Source organism: Uloborus diversus, chromosome 4 (assembly GCF_026930045.1).
Source record: "Uloborus diversus isolate 005 chromosome 4, Udiv.v.3.1, whole genome shotgun sequence".
Taxonomy (NCBI): Eukaryota; Metazoa; Arthropoda; class Arachnida; order Araneae; family Uloboridae; genus Uloborus; species Uloborus diversus.
This window is the reverse complement of record NC_072734.1, coordinates 2,193,960-2,220,068: the sequence shown is the minus strand read 5'-3', so window position 1 is coordinate 2,220,068 and position 26,109 is coordinate 2,193,960. Positions and strand designations below refer to the sequence as shown.

The window sequence follows — 26,109 nt, the reverse complement described above, 5'->3', positions numbered from 1 at the left end:
TTGAAATACAGATGGTATTAAAGCACAAAGTATGAAACTAAATAATATTAATTGGTATGATTCAAAAAGAAATATGCTGCATAGTCAAAAGTAATTCCATGCTTATGTGCTTTTGCTTGTGGAAAAAGATAGCAGAGTTAGAAAATCTGAAAACGTATGAGACAATGACTGATGGAAACTTTTAACAATAGACAACAAATACAAATAGACGTACAGTAAAACCTGTAAAGTTGACCACCTTTGTAAGTTGACCACCTGTCTATGTTGACCGCTTTTGTCAGGAACGGAATTAGTCCTATCTTGTATAATGAAGGAGAACCTCTGTAACTTGACCACCTTTCTATCTTGACCACCTGTCTATCTTGACCACTACTGTACCCCAAATTTGGTTTGGAGTATTGTAAAAAACCCTTTGTAAGTTGACCACTTGGTTTATTTTTTAAAACTTAATTTAGCAAATTATTTTATTATTTTTTTATAGCTTTCCAGGATTATTTTTGGTGCCAGACCAGCATTTTACCAACTAAATAAAACAGACACATAACTAAACCTCCTTATAAGTTTAACCACATTGGAAAACTACTATAAGAACTCTTTTATTCTCCAAACTTGTTTTCTTTTGTTGTTCTATTTGAGATTACCTTTTGTACTCTTTGTTCAACGAAAACATGTGCCAGTAGAAAAGTACAAAGTATTTATTTCCAGTTGCAATATTTTGTGGCAACACTGGAATTGTGCTAGAGTAAAAGTTACTTGCATTGCAGTATTTCTGGTGCAAGGGATAAAGAAATGGTACATTTTCATTTTCAACTGCCATATTGAACTAGGAGAGTTCATCATCTTGTTGCTCTTTGTGTTATAGTTTTACATAAAATGGCTTCAAAAAGAAAGTTAGTTGAACTTGAGATTGATAAAAAGTATGAAGTATTAAAATTAATTGAAAAAGGAGAAACCCAGAGAAAATTAGCTGACACATATAGAATTTCCAAAACTAGTGTCTAATAAGTGCGCCAAACTTCAATGAGGAGTTATTTTGTTGAAATGTAGATCATCATGGTTATAAATGTATTAAATGTATATGAGAAAAAAAAAAGCGAAAAATTTTTTACTTTTGATTAGCTATGAATTTTTAGGAACTATTAATATCAAATAACTTTTTATAAACAATGATTTTTTTTTTGATCAATTTACTGAAATTTTAAATTTACATGACACATTATACGTCATTCTGAGAAAATAACCTCTAAAAATATTAGAATAACATTTTAAATTATTGTTTCAAAGTAATGTAAAACAATGAAAGTGAGTTGAACGGAGATAGTAAGTGTCAATTAGTCAAAAAATGAATACATGGTGCAAGAAATGACAAAAAAAAAATCATTACCCCCTTTATAAGTTGACCACCAAAGTACTGCACCGCAAGTGGTCAACTTACACAGGTTTCACTGTATTTAGTACAAAATTAAGAAGCAGATGGAAACAGTAAATAAAATTTATCATCACACATAATAATTTGTTAACGTTAAGCATACTAGTATACTGCCTACCAAGTGTTTTTTAAATACTGATTTTACCCTATTATTAGTAATGGTTAATTTAATTAATTACAAACTACAAGTATATATGCATTTTAATGACAGGGGTCTGCACTGGATATTAGTCAATAAAAGGGGTCTGCCGGCTGTAAAGTTTGGGAAGCCCTGATCTAGAAAACACCAGGATAATTGAAATGTAAGACAAACATCTGGGGGAAGAATTGTAGATTCAAAAGAATGTGAAACACACAAGATTCTCCATTATTCAATACCATAAATTAAAAATTTCCAATCCTACAACCTAAATAAAAAAAATTGCTGCATGTGGGTGAGTCTGTAAGTATGCATGTTCCTTATACAAATCTGGTTTATAACCGATTTTTGCCAAATTTGGCACAAAAGTCCTTTGATGCTCAAGAATTCACATAGGAAGGCTTTCCTGATACAAATCCATAATTTCAGGAATTCACAAAGGAGGATTTGGTCAGAAAATTCATGAAACTGAATATTTGCCCCTATTCATATTAATGACTGGATTTTTAGAATTGAAAAAAAAAAAAAAAAATAATAATAATAAAAATAAAAAATCTAAAGAGGTCTAAATTTAAATTTTGTCATAAAACTACAACAACATAATATACTTACTGATCCACCACCCATCATTTTTTCAGCCATGTAAACTGCCTTCCCACAGCGTGGGCACACATCAGTCCCTCCCCATCTTGGTTGAGAGGACTTAGGAACAACAGGTGCTTGCAAAGGAGCAACATGTGCTTGAGCCACAGCAGGAATGTTACTTCAAACAAAAAGATATTAGAAACATTTAATAAACATGACATTTTTATTAATGAGACACATTTTAAATCATTACTAGGACTTAAAAACAAAAAAACACATTTGCAAAAAAACTGCTGACTTGTTTTGGGTATAAGTAAAAATAACAACATTCAATTGCACAAATTTGCAGAGTACTACATACATGTATTCAGTAAATTACCGCCCATTAGCCAGGGCTAAAGCAGAAATACATGAAATACACCACCAGCTAAGCCATTTCCAGCTGAGGATTGCAGTTTCGTTCTTATTAGCACTCATTAGCCTGGCATAGGAAAGTGACTGAGCTGGAGATGGAAAACCTCTTAAGGAAGTCAAGAGTGCCAAACAAACTGGCAGCCAATATAGAATTAACACAGACCAGACAAGTGACTGAACTGAAGCAATGGTTCAGTTCAACTCGAAGATTGAAGGCAAGGCATGGTATATTCAGTAAATTACCACCCATTAGCCAGGGCTAAGGCAAAAATACATGAAATACACTGCCAGCTCAGTCAATTCCAGCCAAGGATTGCAGTTTTGCGCTTATTAGCACTCATCAGCGCGGCATAGGAGTGAGGGGTAACTTACTGAATATACCTGCCTTGCCTTCAATCTTCGAGTTGAACCGAACCATTGCTTCGGTCACTCGTCTGGTCTGTGTTATTCTATATTAGCTACCAGTTTGTTTGGCACTCTTGGCTTCCTTAATAGGTTTTCCATCAGTCACTTTCCTATGCCGGGCTGATGAGTGCTAATAAGCATGAAACTGAAGTCCTTGGCTGGAAATGACTGAGCTGGTGGTGTATTTTATGTACTACATACATGTGTTTTGGGGTTTCAATGAACCACTTTTTCAGTGCAAAATAATGAGCTTTTAGATGTAAAGGCATCCATTAAAAGCAAAAAGCTCACTATTTTGCATTGAAAAGGGGGTTCCTTGAGACTCTGAAACACATGCAGTAAAAGTTGCAGTTCTGTACAGTAAATTTGCCTGGTAAGCAAACCTGAATGAATGTCTAACAGACATCTGAAACTTTTAAGAATTGGGAATTATTTTAAGCTTCTGGTTTTATGTGGTTAAAATATTAAATTAAAACTTACATTTAATTATTTGACTGCATTTCCAAACAGTTTTTTTTTTTTTTTTTTGAATCTTAATGCTACATGACATGGTGCAGCCTGAAAAAGAGTTTATGTAAATGCAGCAGCAAAATACCACAGTCAAAACTATAGACAGCAAAATTCCTATTGGGAAACATTTGGGAGACTCGTGCCAGAAGAAGCAAATTTTGTTAGTGGCCATTCTTATTTTCTAAAGGTCTTTTTTTTTTGCCAATAAATAATGAATTAACATCTAAATTGCAATTGACACATTAAAATTATCTGACTAAATAAATGCTCATACATCATTAACTGGGATAACTTAGGCCTCTGCGGGAAGCATCGGCCCAACAATGAAAAGAGATTGTTTAATACTGTATTAGACATAGGAGAGTGATTATCACTCGTTCATTTCAACGGTCTAATAGAGGGCAGCACTGGCTTAATTTAATCATTACCAGTAGTACTGATTCAGTTTGTGTTTGTTGGAGCAATGTTACTTTCAGTGAGATCCCACCCACGTCTCCCCTCCTAAAATGCTATATGGGTCATTCCATCCAGATTCAACGGATGAGTGCGCTCGACCATTTTAAATTTTTTTGAAACTCATACCCCAAAAAGATGCATAGGAATGATGTTTAAAACCACTTTTATTTTTTCTCTAACCTTAACCCTTGATTTTTTAGAGGTCATCAAAAGTCATTTTCGCAGTCAAAAATGGGACTTTTAGACCTTTGCATTTTGGCCAAAATCTATTTGAATTACATTTATGGCAGCTAATTTTACGCTTTGATGTTAAAGTGCATAAGATGATAGTCTACACATGCTGAGTTACGTGGCTGTAACTTAATAATTAAAATAATGGCAACAGGTTAAAGTTCAAGGTAAAATGTAAAATTTTTACTCATTTCAAAGGGTCATAACTTGCATAGGGGATAAAAACACAAAGTGAAATATGGCAAAAACTAATCACTGGAGTCACAAAAATGAGAAAATATAGCTGTAATTGTGTGTTTGTATACCCTTTATAAATTACAGCCCTTCAAAGATCAGAAAATTGAGAAAAATGACATTTTTAGACCTCTGTAAACCAAAAGGGGATGGAATTAAAATTAAAATTTCTTGGCCAATTGAATATTCCTTTCAAGTACTATACATGTTATATATATTGTTTTGTGTGTTTAGTTTGTAAAAAAGATACAGGTCTTTGAAATTGAGCAATTATACTAGTTAATTTACTCACTAAAACAGAAATAAAAAGTGTGAAAACTTTATTGCATTTTCTTAAATGGCCTATATAATATATTATACTGGAAAAACATATTTTAAGTATAAAAAAAAACTATTTTAATTTGATAACTTAGAAATATTTGGACATGAATGAGTAGTTCATACTTGATTGCCAGCTTAAGTAGTTAATTTATAGACTATCTACACACACAAATTTTCACTACACATTAACATATCTAAATTGCCTTAAACATATGCAAAAACATTATATATACAAAATTTAAAGTTTAAAAAGCCCGTTTTTTATTTCTTGTTTGAGTGTAGTTTTGAAAAAATGAACTCACCTAGTAGTCCTATAGTTGTAATGGTGACTAAGTATATGGCGTTTTGGAATGCTTTACCAAGGCACATTCATAATTTGATACTTTGAAAATGTACTAGGAGCATGAGAATGACAGGAGTTCTAAATTTAGTGATCAACACAAGCTGTGTAATAACTTTTTTGACAATAATGGGCATTTTCTTTTGATAATTTTTTTAGTAACACACTATTCTTCATACCTATTGCTAGGGGACAATAATTTTACAGAGATAATATGTAAATACGATGGCATAAAGCAGTGATTAAATGTTGTATTGGGAATTTTATTTGCAGAGTCAAACCTTTCTTGCAGCATTTTTTTCAGCTAGTTAATGCTCACAAGGATACATGCAATGTTGAGTAGCAAAAATGCAGAAGGTATGCATTTCTGTAGGAATTAAAATGTGACTTCTAGTCGTTCTTTGGAAGCTAGTCTTAGTAGTATCAATTCTTTTTACGGTTCTTCTGATTCTGTTACAATGCCCATTACCGTGTGATATTGCATAGAAATGCCATTCAGCTCTCAAGCTGACATCCGTTTTGTGATTACATAAATTAAGAAAGTTCTTTCTATTCTTGTTGTGTATTTGAGTAAATTATTTCAGTACGCCACATGCTGTGTCACCAAGAGAACTATAGTACTACTGTGTGAGTTCATTTTCTCAAAACTACACTGAAGCAAGAAATGAAAAACGCACCTTTTTTTTCCTTTCAACTATGTAGATAATGCTTTTGCACGTTAGGCAAGTTACATAAGTTAATGCACAGAGCGTATATTTGTATGAATTGAAAATTTGTGTGTGTAGATAGTCTATAAATTAACTACTTAAGCTGTCAATCATGTATAAACTACTCATTTATGTCCAAATATTTCTAAGTTATCAAATTAAAATAATTATTTTTATACTTAAAATATCGTTTTCCAGTATAATATATATTATATAGGCCAATTAAGAAAGTGCAATAAAGTTTTCACACTTTTTATTTCTGTTTTAGTGCATAAATTAACTAGCAAAATTGCTCAATTTCAAAGACCTGTATCTTTTTTACAAACCAAATACACAAAACAATACATATAACATGTATAGTACTTGAATGGAATATTCAATTGGCCAAGAAATTTTAATTTTAATTCCATCCCCTTTTGGTTTACAGGGGTCTAAAAATGTCATTTTTCTCAATTTTCTGATCTTTGAAGGGCTGTAATTTATAAAGGGTAAACAAACACACAATTACAGCTATATTTTCTCATTAGTGTGACTCCAGTGATTAGTTTTTGCCATACTAGCTGCGTTGCCCGGCTTTGCCCGGTCCACCTTGAAAATAAAAATTGTGTCAAGTGACGTATATTCAACAATCAGGTGTAAAAAATAAGTAAAAAAAACATCATGATTTCCTTTCTAAACAATGAAGACAGATATTAAAATACTTTTAAGAAATTAAATCCAGAAAGATGGATTTAAAATGCGTAACCATGGAAACACAAAATAAAATAAGTTTAAGGAATTAAAATGCGGTTCACAATTTGAATGGAATCGAGATTTCTGAAACTTGATTTAAAAAGGCTTGTAACTTTTTTTCCTTTCGAGATAAAAGCTTATTTTTTCGACCATAGGTCGAGTTAATTCTGGAGTAAAAAAGGTCGCTTTTTCCAATGGCGTCAAAAAGAAAGCTGTGGGACAACTCCTTCACTTTTTATTGATTTATTTAATGAAGAAAGTAGTACCTAAATTTCAGCTAAGCCTAAAAAAATTCGAGCTAAAAACGCAAATAACTCCCGCTCATTTGTACAAGACCTTCCGTCTCAGGACGGATTTCCGTCCTGGAGAAAATGTCCGAGACGGAGGTCGGGTCGGAAAGAAATTCGATGACTTTCCTTCAGTTTTTACTTAAAAAAGAAAAATTGAGTGTTTAAAAAATATGCTTTAATTACTGAACCGTTCCATAACTACGAATTTACATCAACACTCTCTCGATTTTCAACCATGGGCTTGTTTTGTTTGCAACGTGCTTTTGGAAGGAATGGCTTTTAGACTCGCTCCATTATTTCCAACTCACTGCATTGCAGACCGCAAAGTTGCTCATTATTCTCCCTGATTTATCTAATTAATCGTCTCTATTTGAAAATTTAGCCTTTTCTCTTTCCATTTTCGATCATCCTTTCGTTTTTTTTTTTTCTTTCAAAAAGTGTCTTAGAGTTGAATCTAAACCCCCGATTGAGAGTGATTGCTGACGGGTGAAATGTTTACGCCACAACATAGCGCGTCCGCATTCCAGGCAAAACGGGAACTATCAGGGACTTTAAAGATTTTAGTGAAAATGGGAATTTTGGAAAGACTCGGGGGAAATTTTCGAGCTTGTTTTGAAACACCGATGGATGTTCCTGCATTTTCAACATGTTTCTGGTAAAATATTCTTGGATTTGAGGAATCACTAAATTCTAATGTCTTAAATCTAGCACTCGCTAGAATGGAAATATGAGGGGAGGGAGGGGGGTGAGAGAAAGAAAAGGAAACAAGAGAAATAACGGCAACACGAATTTGCGAAAAAACTCTGCTCTTGCAAAGAGAGTGAGTCCGCAAATTAGCCCACGATACTGAGGTCTTAAAACGTTTGTATTTTTGGACAATTTAAAACGAGGGAGGGGGTGGCTACTCAAGGGATCCAGAATAAAATATCGAAAAACTGAATTGAAAGTCGTTTTTGAAGCTAGGAGTGGTTCGGGATTTTCCCACTGCAAACTCTTAAAAATTTAAAAGTCAAAAATGTTGAGGCTGTCTTTAATGGTGTGGGGAGGTTTTTAAAAAAAATCGGAAATTGGAGTCTTAAAAACACTAATTTAGGCAATCTTTGGTGAATTGCTGAGATGGTTTTGGTATTCTAAACGGAAAATGTTTTGTAGCTGATGTATTAAAAACTGTTTGAGGCTATACTTAAGTTTCATAGGAGAAAGGGAATTTGGGACCCTCTCCCGAAAAGTGTTTGTAATTGAAGTCTTAAAACTTTTAGGCTGTCTTTGGCAATGTCAAGGGGGAGGGGGCTCTGTTTAGGCGAAATTCCGAAACTGGAGTCTTAAAAGCGCAACTTTAGACCGTCTTGGGATTCGGGGTTCCCCTTCCCCGAAAAAAATTCGAAGCTGAAGTATTCAGAACTCAGCTTTAGGTTATCTTTGGGGACTAAGGAAGGAATTCGAAGGCCTTCTCTCAATAAGTTTTAGAACTTAAATTTTTTAAACTTCGGTGATGAATAGGGGAAATCGCAAATTTAAGTCAAATTTAGTGAACTTAGGGGAAGAAGTTCGGGGGGGGGGGGAGGGGGATTCTTCCCCGAAAATTTCTCCATGCTGAAGTATTAAACTGTTAATTTGGCTATTTTTGAGTGAGTTAAGAGTTAGGGAATTCGGGGGTCTTTCTCGGAACATTTTCGAAATTGAAGTATTAAAACTTCGTGTTGTCTTTGGTGATGTAGGGAGGGGAGTTGCTCTTTCAATAGAAAAATAAATTTTAAACACAAACTTATACTGCTTTAAATAACACAGAGAGGGGGAGGGGTATTCCGCCGCCCAGCCCGAAATATTTCTGTTTCTGACATTTTAAGAGCTCTGTTTTGGGATATCTTTAGATAACTTAAGGAGGAAGGGAGTTGGAAGCTTCTTTCAAAAAGTTTCCGAAATTAAAATATTAAAACTTTTAGGCGGTCATAAGTCATGTATATAGGTAAGGGGGGTACTGTTCCTAGAAAAAAAAAAGTATTAGAAACTGAAGCCTCTTAAAACTCAAATTTAGGATATTTGTGGTAAATTCAGAAGAAGGGGTTCGGGAGTTCTCTTCCGAAAATTTTTCGAAGCTGAAATAGGGCTATATTTGAATGATTTAAGAGGGATGTGAGTCGGCGGCCCTCCCTGGGGTGAGGATTCAGTTCCCCTATTGATTTTTTTTTAAATTAATGAATATTGGAAAGTATACCTCGTTTAAAAAATTTATCTACTTCACTGAAGTGGTTTTTTTATGGCTAATTTCACCACCTGCTATCTTACGAAATAATTTATTTCCAAATGAAGACTATGGGGGAATGGTGCCAGTTTATTATCATTAGTGGCCCATACCCTTCCCCACCTTTCCTTTTTTTCTGGTTAAATTGGCACTAACTTGGGTAGACTTTCCGATCAGAATTGATTTATGTTGCAAAAGTGAAAAATCTTATGTCCCAAGCGATTTTATTGCTGCAATAAAAATGTTTGCGATTGGCAAAACACTAACGGCGGGGAGAACCGAACGCTTTTAGCCCTATCCAACATCGTCTAAAATTGCGTTTTTGGAACTTCAATTTCCAAATATTGCCGAAGGAGAGTTCCTGAACTCCATCCCTTCGATAATGCATTCAAAAAGCGTATAAACGTTATGAAAGATGGAGTACAATTTCGTTTTTAAAGCTTCAATTTCGAGGAGAGTCCATAGCGCCCCCCCCTCTCTAATATTTTTGAAGGTCGCCTAATATTGTGATTTTGAGGCAATCAGTTTGAAAAAAATGATGTTAGAGAGTCCCTGAACCCCTCCTTTCCCTGAACTTTATCGAAATGGCTTACTATTGCGTTTTTTGGACTTCAATTTGAAAAAAATTCTGGAGAAAAACCCCCAAGAGTCCCCGTTATTGGCGGTTTTTAGGTTTTTGGAATTACAATATCAAAACGCTTAAATATTACAATCTAAACTAAGTTCGTGTTGTTAGAAAAGTCAAAAGCTTAAAACTGAAATCAGATTCCAAAACTGGCATTGTTAAAATCTACAACATTTACACACATAAATTTTTCCTTAAGCATGCATGCTTGAGGCGGGGGGCTGAAAATATTTTCCGTCTTGAACACATCACCAAACTTGCACCCATGCTCCCGCTGTAATAAAGTTAGAGCATTGAAACAAATAGCGTAGAACGCAGAAAATTCTACCCTTTCGAACGATATGTAATATTAATATGTGAAAGTAATTTTTCACCCCCATATTCGGGAATTTATGTGAAAATTGGGCCTAAATTGGAATAAAAAAAGAACTATTCATCGAATTGTTTTCGAACTGGTCTGCAAACCTTCTCAGGACTTAAAGGAACAAACTGAAAATTTCAGCAAAATCGGTCGGGTAGTTCTCGAGTTTTGCGAGTTCAAACAAACAGACGCTTTTTGGAGACTTCATTTTATACTATGTAGAGATTTCACTTTGTGTTTTTATCCCCTAAGCGAGTTATGACCCTTTGAAATGAGTAAAAATTTTACATTTTACCTTGAACTTTAACCTGTTGCCATTATTTTAATTATTAAGTTACAGCCACGTAACTCAGCATGTGTAGACTATCATCTTATGCACTTTAACATCAAAGCATAAAATTAGCTGCCATAAATGTAATTCAAATAGATTTTGGCCAAAATGCAAAGGTCTAAAAGTCCCATTTTTGACTGCGAAAATGACTTTTGATGACCTCTAAAAAATCAAGGGTTAAGGTTAGAGAAAAAATAAAAGTGGGGTTAAACATCATTCATATGCATCTTTTTGGGATATGAGTTTCAAAAAAATTAAATATGGTCGAGCGCACTCATCCGTTGAATCTGTATGGAATGACCCATACTTGATTGCAACTTAAGTTGACTATGACGTCACAACGTGCGAAAGAAAAAACGAGTTAACAGATAAAACGTCACACTGAGTAGCGAATAAGAGAAAATTGCCCCCTGTCTATGAGCTGCCATTGGCTGACGCGTTCGGTTCAAATGCCTAAAATTCTCCATGATGCTTTGCTGGTAAAATTGAAAAATATTTCAAGATTGACAGAAATTATGATAAAAAAAGGTTGCGAATGCTTGGTTTAACTAATTAATCCGATATCTAAAGCGAAGAGCGTAATTTCACCCGAATATCGGACAAGGCGCTAGAAACTATTTCCTTCGCTTGGCCTCAGCTCATTTCTCCATAGTCAAGTAAACTTGCAGTCGAGTACAGTCCGTATTTCTCTCCTTGATAAAACCAAAACAGAAGAAAAATTTTTTTTCATAAGTCACTCTAAAAGAGATAAGGAATCTCTCAAATAGAAAAGCAAGACAGGGCTAGGAGACAGCATACAGGAATGTTTTGTGGCAGTTAGTGAGATGTTTTATGAGGCTGGTTATTAGTTGGCATGAAAATAAGTCAAAATCATAATGAGAAACAGCATATGATGGAGAGCGGAAATACAATATTGGTCTTTTGAGTTATTCCTTTGAAATACAATTTTTCAGATTCTAACAGCATGAGATCAAATCTTCTTCTTTCATACAGAACTTTGGTAAGATCCTGTTTGAAGTATGCTGTTAAGTTTTGGTCTACTTATATTAACTTACTGGAAACAGTTCAAAGGAGGCCTACTAGGTTAGTAAACGGACTTTCAGACTTAGATTATGATATCAAGACTGAAAAAGCTAAATCTAAAGGCTCGAGCAAAGGAGAATCAGAAAGGATATTATGTAGCAATTTAACTTTATTGAAATAAGAGAATGCTGATGGCTAAATTTCTGCACAAATGGAATAGCTAGGGGTCAAAGGTTTAAGCTTTTTAACTCCCAAACTAATCTTAAAATTGGAAAACTTATTACTTAAATAGGGTAGTAGGCATTTGGAATAACTTATTGAAAGCAGCTGTTATTTGTGATGAGATGAATAATTTTAAGTGGACTCTTGATCTTCACAAGGGATTGATTAACTGACTAGGACAAGCTCAGAGTCTGCTACTAGTCATTAATTTTGTATTTTTATTGTATTTGGGTAATATGTATCAAATTACATCTCAATTAACAAATTTCGCTAAAAGTAGGAAAAAGAAAGAAAAAATTATTTTAAAATGCAAAAAGAAATGTTTTTTTCCTCTTCACCAAAAAAAGTCATTTGCTTTTTACAGTTATGTATAAGGCCCAGATTTTGATGACATTTGAACTTTTGGGCTATCTTTTACGGCATTTTTTTTTTAAATGCATTAAAATAAAAATAAAAACATTTTAGCAGATTTTTTCATACAGGATAATTTTTTAAAAGAAATAATTATAACATTTCTGCTTTCTATATTGTAACTCTCAATATCTCCTACAAACTGCTTATCATCACTATCCTACAGAAATTCATAAAACTGACTCATTTTGCTAAAGCTTTCTTACATTTTGAAAACTGTATCACGATTTATCTTAATATAAATATTTCAAGACAACTACAGTTGGACCTCCATATATCGAATTAGCAAATTGCCGGAAAAAAATCGATATATAGAAATTTCAGTACACAAACGATCTTATTTTATATTAAAAATCTCTTAAAACATTAAAATTAAAGCTAATTTTCGTGTATGAAACCTAATTTCTAATTTATACGAGCATTAAATGAATAAATAAAAAAAAAAAAAACAGAAATTACATTTCTGCACCTTCATACATCTTCATTCCTCGGCAATTCAACTTGATCCGCAACATTAGGGGTTCTCGTTTTCACAATGTGATCGAGAGAAAAGTAAAAAATCAATCTACTTAACTTGAATGATTTTAACTGCAGCTAAAATGACTAGGAATGATAATCAACAGACAAAAGAGATAACTTGAAACTGATTTGACAATGTTGTTGGTTACAGCTAAGATATTTGAAATAAGCTTTAGGGAGTTTAAGAACTCCAGAACGAAACAACGACCTATCTACACACCCCTCAACCCCAAATTCCTTAGGAGTTTCGTAGCAAACTTTAGTGAACATAATTTTCTACTCTAACCTTCATTTTTAATGAGATAAACAGTCTAAAGTGAAAAAAAAACCCTACTAATGTCTCGAAAAAAAATTCGATATATAGGGTCTGGTGGGGTAAAATGGTCATAAAATCGCAGGTTTTCAACTTAGGTGAATAATAATTACAATAAATTCTTTAAACACTTAAACTTTTTTTGTTTTTATTTTGCATTGCATTGTTAAAGAACAAAGTACATTGAGTTTTAGGAAAATAAATATTGATTTAAGTAGTTTTATAACACTTTCTTTTCTCTTTGTATTTATGACCACTTTACCCCATGGGGTAGGGGAAAGTGGTCATAGCATGGGGTAAAGTGGTCATAGTTAAAAATAGATGCAAAACCATTATAAACAACCCTAATATGTGCATATTTCGGTTATTTTTATAGTTACAAGTATATGCACAAGCATATGTGTGTATACACGAGTATATACGTGTCGTGTAAACATTAGTAAACACGTTCATATATGAGTAGATACATGTATGCATCAGATACATGCATGCACCTGCCTACTGAAGTATATATATGTGTATATACGAGTATATAAGCATGTATATGTGATTACGTACAGGAATGTATAAGTGTCTACACTAGTATATACGTGTCACGTGTATGTACGGGGAAATACGCGTGTAAACAAACATCATATGTGTGTATGCACATGTATCTCGAGTATATACGTGTACAGTAGACGTATACACGCATATATAAGTGCACATACATATACGGGTATACACGATTTAATTCGTGGATAAATCCAGTGCGTGTTTGGTTACGTTTCTACTACTCACACACACACACAATATATATATATATATATATATATATATATATATATATATATTATATATATATATATATATATATATATATATATTGTGAAGCACGAGTATATAAGCATGTATACGTGATTACATACAGGAGTGTATACGTGTCTACACGAGTATATACGTGTCACGTGTATGTACGGGTATATACGCGAGTAAACAAACATCAAATGTGTGTATGCACATGTATCTCGAGTATATACGTGTACAGCAGACATATACACGCATACAGTAGACGTATACACGCATATATAAGTGTACATACATATACGGGTATACACGAGTTAATTCGTGGATACATCCAGTGCGTGTTTGGGGGGTACGTGTCTACTCACACACACACACACATATATATATTGTGAAGCACGAGTATATACGTATGTATACGTGCAAACATGATTATATGCCTGTATAGACGTATATACTTACATTTAAGTGTATACACCAGTACATGTATGTATACACGAGTATATAAGCTTACATACATGTGTGCCTACAGAGTGAATCCAAGCTCTTGGACAAAATTCTAAGGGGTGTGAGAGGGGAGGATAAGAAGCAAGGAATTATAAGAAACTTACGTTAGCTGACGCGCTACATGCACACAAAGTCAGAAACTTATGGATGCAAAACAAATCACAAATTTTTTACACAAAAAATGATTTTACCCAACATTTAATTTTTAAGAAATATTTAGACCAGTTGCTAAAAGTTACGGCCTGTAGTAGCTCTAATACAAGCATCGCAAAAAAGGCACAGCGACTGATGAAAGTTTTTCAAAAGTATCGTTATTGCAACAGAGAGTGGTTTGTGATTGCGATGCATATGTAACAGCTGCAGGCCGCAAATTTCATCAATCACTTTAAAACTTTCTTGAGACCAAAAACGTTGTTTAAAATTGTCTTTGTGTAATAAATTTGTGACATGTTTTGCATCCATCAGTTTCTGGATTTGCGTGCATGTAGCGCGTCAGCGTTGTGTTTGTGACCATATGTTCCTAAAGTGTGATTCTTACTTCTTATCCTCCCCTCTAACACCTTTTAATAATTTGCCCAAAAGTTTAAACTCACCCTGTATACTTGTATTTCATATGCTTGTATGGAAGTGTCTACTCGAGTACGTATACGTATATACGTGTCTACCTGAGTATATAAGTGTTTATATATATACGAGTATAAGCGAGTACATACGTGTATAGTCGAATGTATATCACGTGTATAGTCGAATGTATATCACGTGTATAGTCGAATGTATATCTGTATAGATTTGAAATACTTGCAGATATCGATATACGTATTTATTGGTGCATTTATGCGAATACGTCTATACGTGCCTACACTAGTATAATGCGTATGCATATGCATATACTCGTATATTTAACCCCGTTTACTGTAAAAACAATACATATTAAGTGAAATTAATATTTAATTTATATCTTCATTATACTTAACGATTAAGTGACATTAGAAGAACAATATTTGTTAAGCCTAATATTGTGACCACTTTACCCCATCTTACTTAAACTGTTCTAAAAAATTATCTAAAATAGATTCAGCTAACTGCTAATGAGTAAGAGTTCTTGAGACATGTAGTAAGCTTTCTATGCAGTCAATCTGTTCATAATTCTAACAAACAAAATTTCCCAAGGAAGTTAAAAGAGGTGTTTAGATTTACAAACTTTTCATATTGACATAAAATATTTTTTTTCACCAAATAAAATTTTGCCAGTTGTAAAATTTTGTATTCAAAATGTAGTTTTTAACTGCCCTACTCTATAATAAAATTTTCACATTCATTCGAACATTTATTTCCAAACTACAGCCATTTATTTGACGAATGACCACTTTACCCCATTGACCACTTTCCCCCACCAGACCCTAGAGAGTTTTTCGATACATAGAAACAATTTTTGTATGTAATGAATAGAAAAATTTACTGGGATTTCGATAAATAGAAAATTTCGATGGAAGTTCGATATATGGAGGTTTGACTGTATATGCAAATTAAGAAAAGAAAAAAATGTTTCGAATGAAAATTCATGTTTAAATAATAGAGAAATTCTTTTATTTTAAAAGCATTGTTTTTTTTATTTTATTTAAAGGGCATTTTTAGAGATTTTATAGGTCATTAAAAAATGGGCCCTAGTTATGCATAACATTACCACATAGCATACTTGTCAACCTCCAAAGGAAAAAAAAAAAAAAACCAGGAGATTCTACTAGAGGTATATTGGTGATTCACCAGCGGCATATCTTCACAACAGAATCATTAAATTATGCTTTTAAATAACATGAATACTAAATTTAAAGTGAAATGGGGATTTTTCACTGATGTAAACAAATTTGTAGCAGCAAGAAAAATATAGTGCAAAAGAAAAACCAAATAATAAGAAGTGAATTTGCTTAAAGTTTCGTACATTCTCCAGTCTCTACCAAAAAAGTAGTTACAAAAATTTAATTTCTAAAATCCGAAAGAAAAAATGAATATTTTATGAAAATAAAATATAAAATAAGTAGATATAGGGTAGCACATGTTAAAATAACTTTAAACTTTCAAAATAATTGAAATATTTCCAAGATGCACAAGGATTGAAATATGCAGCAATTTTCGGTAAAGCACGTGCTTCATTGAACATGCAATGTGGAAAGCTTCCAAAAAATTAATTTTTACTAAATGAGTTATTAATTGGAAAAATGTTTATTCCTTGAAATTGGTAGACTAGAAAAGGGCGCCATCTATTGAGAAGAAAGTGAAACTTTTTCATGATTGACTAAAAAACTGCAAAAACGGGAGAAACTCGTAAAAAACGGGAAATCGGAAGATGGAAGCAAAAAAAGGGAGTTTTCCGTTAAAAACAGTAGAGTTGGCAAGTATGACATAGGGTGAATTTGAAGGTGTTAAAAATCAAAATAGTATCAAATACCATGTAGGTGGTCCATTTCGATAAGCATCGGCTGTATCCATCGACAAAACTCCGGCTCCGACACCATATCCATATCCTTTAGGGCCAAAGAGCTTGCCATAACAAGTTCGGCAGTAAATTTCACCTTCATGTTCAGTTAGATTTCCACTGTCCAAACGACGATTGCATTGCTTGTTTGCTACAAAATATTTTCCTTTTAATCTATACATTTGTTAATAAATAAAATGCAATGCATGCTGTAATGCAGAAAAAGTTTCATCATTATTTCATTTGTGCTTATTTTTTATTTATCAATTATTACTTTATTTATCATCATTATTATCATCTTATATTTATCATTAGTTTATTTTTTATTTAATTATTTTTATTTTAAATTTATATATTTGAGGGTGTCTATTTTCTCCTCTAATACTCAGAATGCAACAACAGGGATCTTCAACTTCAAAAAAAAAAAAAAAAAAAAAAAGAGGAAAAAAAAAAGTAGTACTACTGTCCAACCACGGGTTGTATGGAATTTTCAAACGTCCAGATGAGACGAATCTCTCTGAATGAGGGGGAAAAGTAAAAATTTGATGTGTGCATTCCGCTCATTTGAATGAGACTCTGCTTAAGCAAAAGCTGACATCGCTAAAAATAATAGATTTGTTAATTTCTGCTGTAAAACGGATGTTTGTCTTTCCATACAATCCATGGTCAGACAGTAGTAATACCCAGGGCTGCAGAGTCGGACTGATTTTGGAATAAAGGAATTGATGTCAGAGTTGGAATTTCAAGGTTTAAAATTCAAATAGTCAGATCTTTTCCCTCCACAACTCGGCCAGTACTTGAGGAGTTGGAGTGGGACTAATTTTGGGGAAAAGGAGTCGAAGTTGAAGGTTTTAAAATTCTTGAAGGTGGAGTCTGTCATTTTCGCTCCAACTCTGCAGCTCTGGTAATAATAGATGCCAGTCTAGGAGAGATAATACAATAAAGACTTCGATTAATGGTTAGGAATATCATCAGATTTATAATTTCTAGACTTTTAAGTGAAATGTTAGGAGACTTTTTATTTTTGCATTTATGTTGTCCCTAACACTTGTGCTCTTTGAACATTTAAAAAAATGGAGTTCACTGTTGTGGAAATTAATCTTTGCACACTTTTTCGCAAAACAAACTTTTTATAATTATTATTCAAAGCAATAGCACTTAGCTATACATCTACACAAGATACACCAGTATATGCCACCAAGAAAACTGAACAATAAACGAAAGAAGAGTGACATAAAGAAATCTTGGAGAAAATACATCAGTTAGGATGATTCTGTGCAGTTCTCATTAGTTCCTTGGTCTTCCAATACCTGCCAGATAAACAGTTACTTGATGGTATAGGGCACAGCAGTAAGTGCTGTGCATTTAGTACTACAGTAGAAGACCGTTATAACGCACACCTTGGGACAAGAGCTTTCGCGTTATACAGGTTTTTGCATTATATAGGTCATTTCGCAAATTTTGACACTAATATTCAGAATATATCTAAATATTAGCACTTTAGATTAAGTTTTATTTGCAATGAGTGTTAAAGCACCAATATTACAATTAGTTATTAACAAATAAATATGTTTCACAATCAAAAGAAAGTGCATTATTCTGCACTTCTGTTAGCTTCATGGCTCGCATAACAGCTGCATTTTCAAGAGCCATCTGGTATTTTCTGTTTACTATGAGTACAAATTTAAAATTTAAAAGCTTTGAATTAAGGTGGAAAGATGAAAAGCAAAATTTAATTTGCCTAACCATTTTTATGTTTGCAAAGCAAAACAGAGGGATTTTTAAGCTTCTAAAACCTATTGTTTCTTCTGAAAAGTTGTGCGGGATTTATAGAGAATTGCGTTATATAGGTCGGCGTTATAATGGTCTTCGTACATCCTCTCCACAAATAGAGCAATTTGGACTTTACATAACAAAACTTAAAAAATAAAAGCAAAATAAACAAACAAAATTTATATTCATTGTTAATTAGACCCGGATCAACAAATTTTTGGCCCTCCTGCAACAAAATCCGTAGGGCCTACCCCAAAGGCCAGCAGTGTACATTTGCAATGCTAATGAGTCTTAGTGCTAGTTTTATTTCAACTTTATTTTTTCAATTTCTTGGACAGCTGGGTCCGCGGCCCCGATTGATGTGACCCCCGCCACCCGAGGTGTGTGGCTACGCACAGATCCGTGAACTTGTAGTTAATTTTATTTCCTCCACTGCTTTTTTATGTTTGAAGCTTAAGTTGCTTTGCATAAATGATAAAAGAAGGAATTTTTTTGAAAATGTCTATGCACTTACAAATTAACTTGAAACATAATCTAAAAATGTTTTTTCATTTTAGAATACTAGTTTTTTAACCTGTCTTTAGAGCAAACAGAAGATAGTTTATAAACAAAACAAATCCCCCTCCCCCCCCCTTTTTTGTACATAGCATTTTCTTAGATGATTAAATGCTTAAAAAAGGAGATTTTTTAAAAACCTGTGTTCAAAATTTCACATAATACTCCCACTTTTTTTTGATACGAGAAGTAAATTTTATATAAACCAATACAAAAAGATTGAATAAATGTGTGTAACAAGGATCCCACTCAATACTTGCTTATTGAAAGAAAGAATTCGGGCGGCCTATAATCCGCAAGTCCTAAAATCGGCATGAAGAAAAAAAAGCTTCGTATAATCCGCGGCGGCGCACAATCCGCGGATAATACGATGTAAAAAGATAAAGTTTGAATTCAACATACCATTTCAGCAACTAAACTAAAAACGTGAAAAAGTAATTACTTTGAAGGCATAATCAAAATTAATCTGAAATATAATCTAAAATATAATGATTTCTTCTTGAAATCTTGATTACGCTAATTACTTGAAAAACAAAGAGTCAAGACAAAGGAGCAAACGGTCTAATCTTGTGCAAATGGCTACCTATTAAACTGTAATCTTGCTTATTTTACATGACCTGAATCGCCAAGAGGAACATTCAAGCAACGTAAAATAAACAACATTCAGTCGGCGTACGGTCTCGATCGGTGAATCCCATTGTAAAAATATTGAGGTTTAATGCGTTGGTGTTAAGGGGGGAAAAAATCACAGATAATCCGCGACTGCGTATAATCCGCACCTCATAAACTTTGCCTTTTTTATCAGATAATCCGCGGATTATACGCAGGAAAATACGGTACACTTGCTAAACAGAAAAGGCCTTTTTAACGTCTTACTAGGCTGTTTTATACAAATACAAATACAAATACAAATGTGACGACCAGCAACAGGCTCTGGGCCCAGCTAGGCTGGTCCTAGTCAATTAATTAGTCCCCAATGAAGATCAATGGCCCTCTTAAAGCTATCCACTCCCTTGCTCATTACCGCCTCTTCCGGTAAGCTATTCCAAGTGCCCACGACCCTGCTAAAGTAGTAGTTTTTCCTGATTTCCAAGTTAGCCTGAGATTTAAATAGCTTAAAACAATGACCCCTTGTCCTGCTTTCCCCGCAAAAATTTAATCCATTTACATCTTTCATTTTGATAAATTTAAATAACTGAATCATGTCCCCTCTGACTCTCCTTTGCTCTAGGCTATACATGTTAAGCCTATTAAGTCTGGTATCATAATCTAAATCTGAGAGTCCCCTTACTAATTTAGTTACCCTTCTTTGAACCCTTTCCAATACAAAAATATCTTTCTTCAGATAAGGCGACCAGAACTGCACAGCATACTCCAAATGAGGTCTTACTAAACTCCTATATAAAGGCAGAAGAACTTTCTTAGATTTGTTTGAAATAGATCTATTGATGAACCCAAGCATTTTGTTGGCTTTGTTACTAGCAATACTGCACTGTTGACTAAACTTGAAGTCCTGATTTATAAAGACACCCAGATCCATAACATTTTCTGCCTGATTTATGACTGAACCCTGTAAACGATATCTCATACGCTTATTTCCATGACCTAAGTGTAGCACTTGACATTTCCCTACATTAACTGCCATACCCCATTTATCTGCCCACTTAGTAATATGATTTAAATCCTCTTGCAGCTGTTTTACTTGTTCTTCATTTTCGACAATCCCCATAACTTTTACATCGTCAGCAAAACAATTCATGCTTCCAGAAATATTTTCATTGATGTCATTCATAAATATAATAAACAAAAGAGGCCCTAAAACTGATCCCTGAGGAACCCCACTTAAAACATCACTCCAATTAGAATGATTTCCTCTCACAACTACTCTTTGCTTCCTACCAGTAAGCCAATTTCTTACCCAAAGTAAAGTTTTTCCTCCTATTCCAATGTCAGCTAACTTGCTGAGAAGAGCAACATGCGGTACCTTGTCAAAAGCTTTTTGAAAATCAATATAAACAACATCCACACATTTTTTGTTATCTAAAGCTGAGGTAACCTTGTCGTAGAAATGCAATAAATTAGTAGTACAGGATTTACCTTTCCTGAAACCATACTGCAAACTAGTCAACAGACTATTAGTCTCTACGAACATCATGATCTTAATTTTGATCAAAGTTTCGAAAATCTTACAAATCCCCGAAGTCAAACTTACAGGTCTATAATTCCCAGCAATACCTTTAGACCCCTTCTTGAAGAGTGGCGTTATGTTAGCCAGTTATGTTCTTGAGGTATTACTTTATTATTAAAAGTTTTCACTCTAAACCTAGCCACATTACTAAAAACGAAACAAAAAAGAAAAGAGATGTTCATAGTCAATAATTAAAATATTGAATAATTGGAAATAAAAAAAACTACGATATAAAATGATGAAAATACAAAGTTTTAAGTGGGTAAACAATGCACTCTGAACAACAGAACTGATAATATATAGGGCTTACCGATTTTTCTGTACTTAGAAATGCACATACTAACATGGAAAGGTGCACTAGTACAACCAGAATTCACCTTCCGGGGAAGGGGAGGGTTGGTCATATCAGCCTTTACATATACATGAAAAACCATTATAGGATTTTACTAAGCTAATGGCTAAGAGTCCTGGGTGGATCCCAGAACAACCCTAAAGAGGTTTAACGTTAGGCTTGCCAGATTTATGAAATGTTCAACCGGGAAACCGGACCCCCCCCCCTCCCTTCCGTCGCGAGCATTCAAAAGGGAACCAGGGGTGACAGTGGACTCAAGTAAAATTTTCTGAAACTATGAGGAAGCTCTACACTCCCCCCCCCCCATAAAAACTTTTGAAATATGCTAACAAAACAATTGAAAATAAACATTTTAAAAGTTTTTTTTAATAACTTTTCAGCTTTAAAATGTGATGTCAACTCAAAATTTTTGGAAACTTCGGATTATATACACCCCTGAAGGGAACACACACCTGGCTGGTTTTTAGCGTGTTTTACATGGTAGTTCATTCTCAACGCTATGAATAAATACTAATTATGAGTCTAAACCAGGGGTAATAATGAATGACACTTACTTTGTTAGTTACGTAAGAAGAAATACTTTGAATGAGGAATAAAAACTTGAACAATATTTACATTTTGTAGTAAGTTACCGCCCTAGGCCAGGGCTAAGGCAGAAATACTTAAAATACACCACCAGCTCAGTTATTCCATCCGAGGACTGCAGTTTCGTGCTTTTTAGCACTCATCAGCCCGGAATAGGAATCACATGAGCTGGAGGTGGAAAACCTCTTAAGGAAGTCAAGAGTGCCAAACAAACTGGTAGCTAATACATATTTAGCACTGACCAGACGAGTGACCTAAACAATGGTTCGGTTCAACTGAAATATTGAAGGCAAGGAAGGTATATTTAGTAAGTATTTCATGTATTTCTGCCTTAGCCCTGGCTATAGGGCGGTAACTTACCTGCCTTGCCTTCAATCTTCGAGTTGACCCGAACCATTGCTTCGGTCACTCGTCTGGTCAGGGCTAATTCTGTATTAGCTACCAGTTTGTTTGGCACTCTTGGCTTCCTCAAGAGATTTTCCACCTCCAACTCAGTCACTCTTCTGCCGGTCTGATGAGTGCTAATAAGCACGAAACTGCAGTCCTCGGATGGAATAACTGAGCTGGTGGTGTATTTTAAATATTTACATGTAATTACTTTTGCTAGGACTTTTTTTAGAAACTCATTTTTGGTTTTAATGTCGTAAAAATCCTCACTAGCTGCTTCGATATTAATTTTACAAGTCTATGTTTCAAATGACATATTAATTATCCAAAATAATCCTTCACAGTTAATTATTTTTAGACTTTTTTGGTTATCTAATCAAATTTATCTGTTTCCGGGACCTGAAGTAAACCGGTCGGGACACCGGGATTTTGTCTGAAATCCGGGGCTGTCCCGGTCAAACCGGGACGTCTGGCAAGCCTATTTAACGTTATCATTTCCAAGAAATATTAAAGTACATACAACTGGCAGTTTGACTAAAGAATAAAAATTGATCCTTATTTCAATAGGAATTATTTTGAGATGAAGTTTCCTAGCACTAAAGCACCATCTTCGCTGGCATCCCTGCACAGAAATTGATTTAAACTGCTTTTATTTCAGGTTGGTGTCCCAGTCCACCTCAAGATTACCACCTTAAATTTATTAAAATGAAAGATGTTACGGGGCTGAAGTTTAGCACTGAAAAGAGGACAAGGGGTCATTGTTTTAAGCTATTTAAATCTCAGGCTAACATGGATATTAGGGAAAATTATTATTATAGCAGGGTAGTGGAACCTTGGAACAGCTTACCGGAAGAGGTGGTAATGAGCGAGGGAGTAGATAGTTTTAAAAGGGCCATTGATCTTCACTGGGGATTGTAAATAGACTAGGACCAGTATAGTTGGGCCCAGAGCCTGTTGCTGGTCGTTACTTTTGTATTTGTATAAGATTGTTTGTGCTCTTTAAACTACAAAGACCAGTTGTTTAATAAACTCATTGATCGCGAAATTGCAAACAAACAACGATGTTTCAAGAAGAGAACTTGTACCAACGATGCTTGATTTTAACAACTCAGGTTAACCTTGTTTTCAATCGGTTTTGAAGTAATTATTCGTTTGATGATAAATGCAAATAATCGTGAGGTTGGACTATAACTTAATACTCAATCATTGCTTTCATTCCTTAAATAGACTTAAGAAATAAATCACAAATTAAAACCAAAACTTACCACAACTAAAACAACTTTTGTGCCACGATTTCCCAAGAGCTATTTTCTCTTCATTAAAATACACCACTGTACTGCATCTTGCACATGAACCAGGCATGGTATAGATTATAGATACACAACTGAAAACAGAAAAAGGTTTTACTATTTTCGACAAGAAAAACAGAAAGGAAAACAGTTCGACTGAAATAAGACAGATGGGAAAGAGGAAGTGACAAATATCCTTCTAACCTGTCTTGTGTAAATAAACTCTTTTACATGTTTGTTCAGCTACCATCTTATGATGGAGGTCATTTAGTAATAAAGAAGAGAAGTTTGAAAGTTTTCTATAAAGTCAGAGCTCATTAAGTGAATATGTAGCTTAATTTTACCTACAACAAATACTATCCTAGGATCATTTTTAAGCTTGCAGGTTATTTTTCTTTTTATTTATTGCCTCGTTTTTCGGTCAAAACGAAAAAGAAAGTACTTGTTGGGCTATACTAATGTTTTGTCTTTTTAATGGACTCTCAACTAAAACAAGTCATTAAACAATGGCAAAAATTTCATTAAAATAAAAAAAATCCGTCAAATGAAACAAAAAAAGAACAGTAAATAACATGAATGTAAAAGACTATTTACACTTTTTTTTTTTTTTGTTAAATCAAAGGTAATGTCAGTGCAGACTGAAATATTGTCAAAAATTGAAGATCACTTGGCGATATATCGCCAAGCTTTCACTTTCCCAGTTTTTGAAGCTAACTTGGCGATATATCACCAAGCCGTATAAAAAAACGAGATGCCGAACACGGTATCAGTTTGGCGATACCAATGGTTCACAGAAATCAGGAAAAGTTAAATATATTCAATGTTTGAGGTCACATGCATTTTTACAGGACAAGGAAAATTTGAGTATTGTTTTAATAAAAACTCAATGATTCAATAAATAAAAAAATAGCAATACATTTCCTACATAAGTTTTTAAAAGCAATGAAGTGTTTCTACCATTTTTACCAATTGTAAACTAATTGTTTTTAGTAATTGTTGGAGGAAAAACTATTTTAAAATAAAAGTAAAAATAATCTAAAATAATGTATGTAAAAATAATTTAAAATAAGTAAAAATAATCTAAGACTGGGATCTGATACAAGTTTAAACATTAGCTTAGTTCTTTGGGTGCAAAAGACATGGGTGCCCATCCTCTTCCACAAACTTCCCCAATACACCCCTCCCCCAAATACCATAAAGACCCCCTAGAGCGAGAGCCCCCCCCCCCCCGAAACACTTTTACTAAAATTTTCAATGGCGCAGTCTACGTCATGACCCTCCCCCCCCTAGGTAGGTACCCCTGCGAAAGAGGTAAGTACCTCGTTTTTCTACCTCTCCAGATAACCCTGTTGCAGCCATAAAAAAATTACCATGCCAAAATAAATGGCCAACTCACTCATGTTTATCATTTGTATTTCCTGTTCTCGTTTTAATGAGACTACGAATGACAGGTATTACGCCTGATGTGTAAAACGATTTCAATTTAGACCCATATGCTTCTTAAGCTGCACTTAGAGATGATAATAAAAACCCATTAAACACCATGACGCATGTAGACACACTTTTCCGACACAGTGTAACGACCCTTTGACAGCGCAATAAACCCAGCTGAATCAGAACGCACCATCACAAACGCGACCACGTAACATCCTTCGTAATCAGCCAATTATCCAATTCGCAGCTCAACCCAACTACGCACCACGGCTACGAACAGGACTTCTGATAATCATCTCGATTCGAAACCGACTAACGAACGTTATCTCATCACGAACGAAACTTAAGAAGTAAATTTCACTCAGTCGTTTGGCAACACTGAAAAACCTTACCGGAATCATTAGACCTGCATTAGACATGAATGCCACTGAAGTGCGCAATTCCTCGCTAACAATGAAGAAGAATTGGCGGTTAAATCTATTGTATGCTTTTTATGATGATGATTATTATTTTAAACCAGTGGCGAGACGTGCTTTGCTTTGTTCAGGTAACAAAACACGTCACAAAACAACATAATTACCGTGGCATTGAAACTCAACGAAAGAATACTATCTTAGAAGTATGCACTAGATAGAAAATGTCTTCAGAGTTACCATGAAAACATCAGCAGTACGTTTCCACTATGCCCTAGTTTCGAATGATAAGATTGAGAACTGTTAACAGAACAAAAACCGAACGGCTTAATAAAGATTAAACTACTTACTACCGAGAGAAAAATAATGTGAGAAACAATGCTGTCCTATTTTTAATTCCACAACAAATAGCTTTGTAAGAGAATGAAATAGAACTTGTAAAAGATCTCATGAAAAATAAATATTCAAATGAGCTGCTTTGTGTTGACTTAGAATGCTTTTATACGATCCTTTCATCGAACATATATTCT

At 34.1% G+C, this 26,109-nt stretch overlaps 1 protein-coding gene across 2 annotated transcripts in view; it reads right to left on the bottom strand.

Moving 5' to 3' along the window:
- Window positions 1–26,109, bottom strand: part of LOC129220258 (cysteine and glycine-rich protein 1-like) — a 96,813-nt gene that overhangs the window by 13,608 nt on the left and 57,096 nt on the right. For both annotated transcript variants that reach the window (XM_054854637.1, XM_054854638.1), the window contains exons 2-4: window positions 23,709–23,827; window positions 16,577–16,754; window positions 2,181–2,331 (exon numbers count right to left, since the gene is read on the bottom strand). In XM_054854637.1, the coding sequence (XP_054710612.1) occupies window positions 2,181–2,331; window positions 16,577–16,754; window positions 23,709–23,805 (426 nt within the window). In that variant the 5' untranslated portion in view covers window positions 23,806–23,827. The remainder of the gene's footprint in view (window positions 1–2,180; window positions 2,332–16,576; window positions 16,755–23,708; window positions 23,828–26,109) is intronic.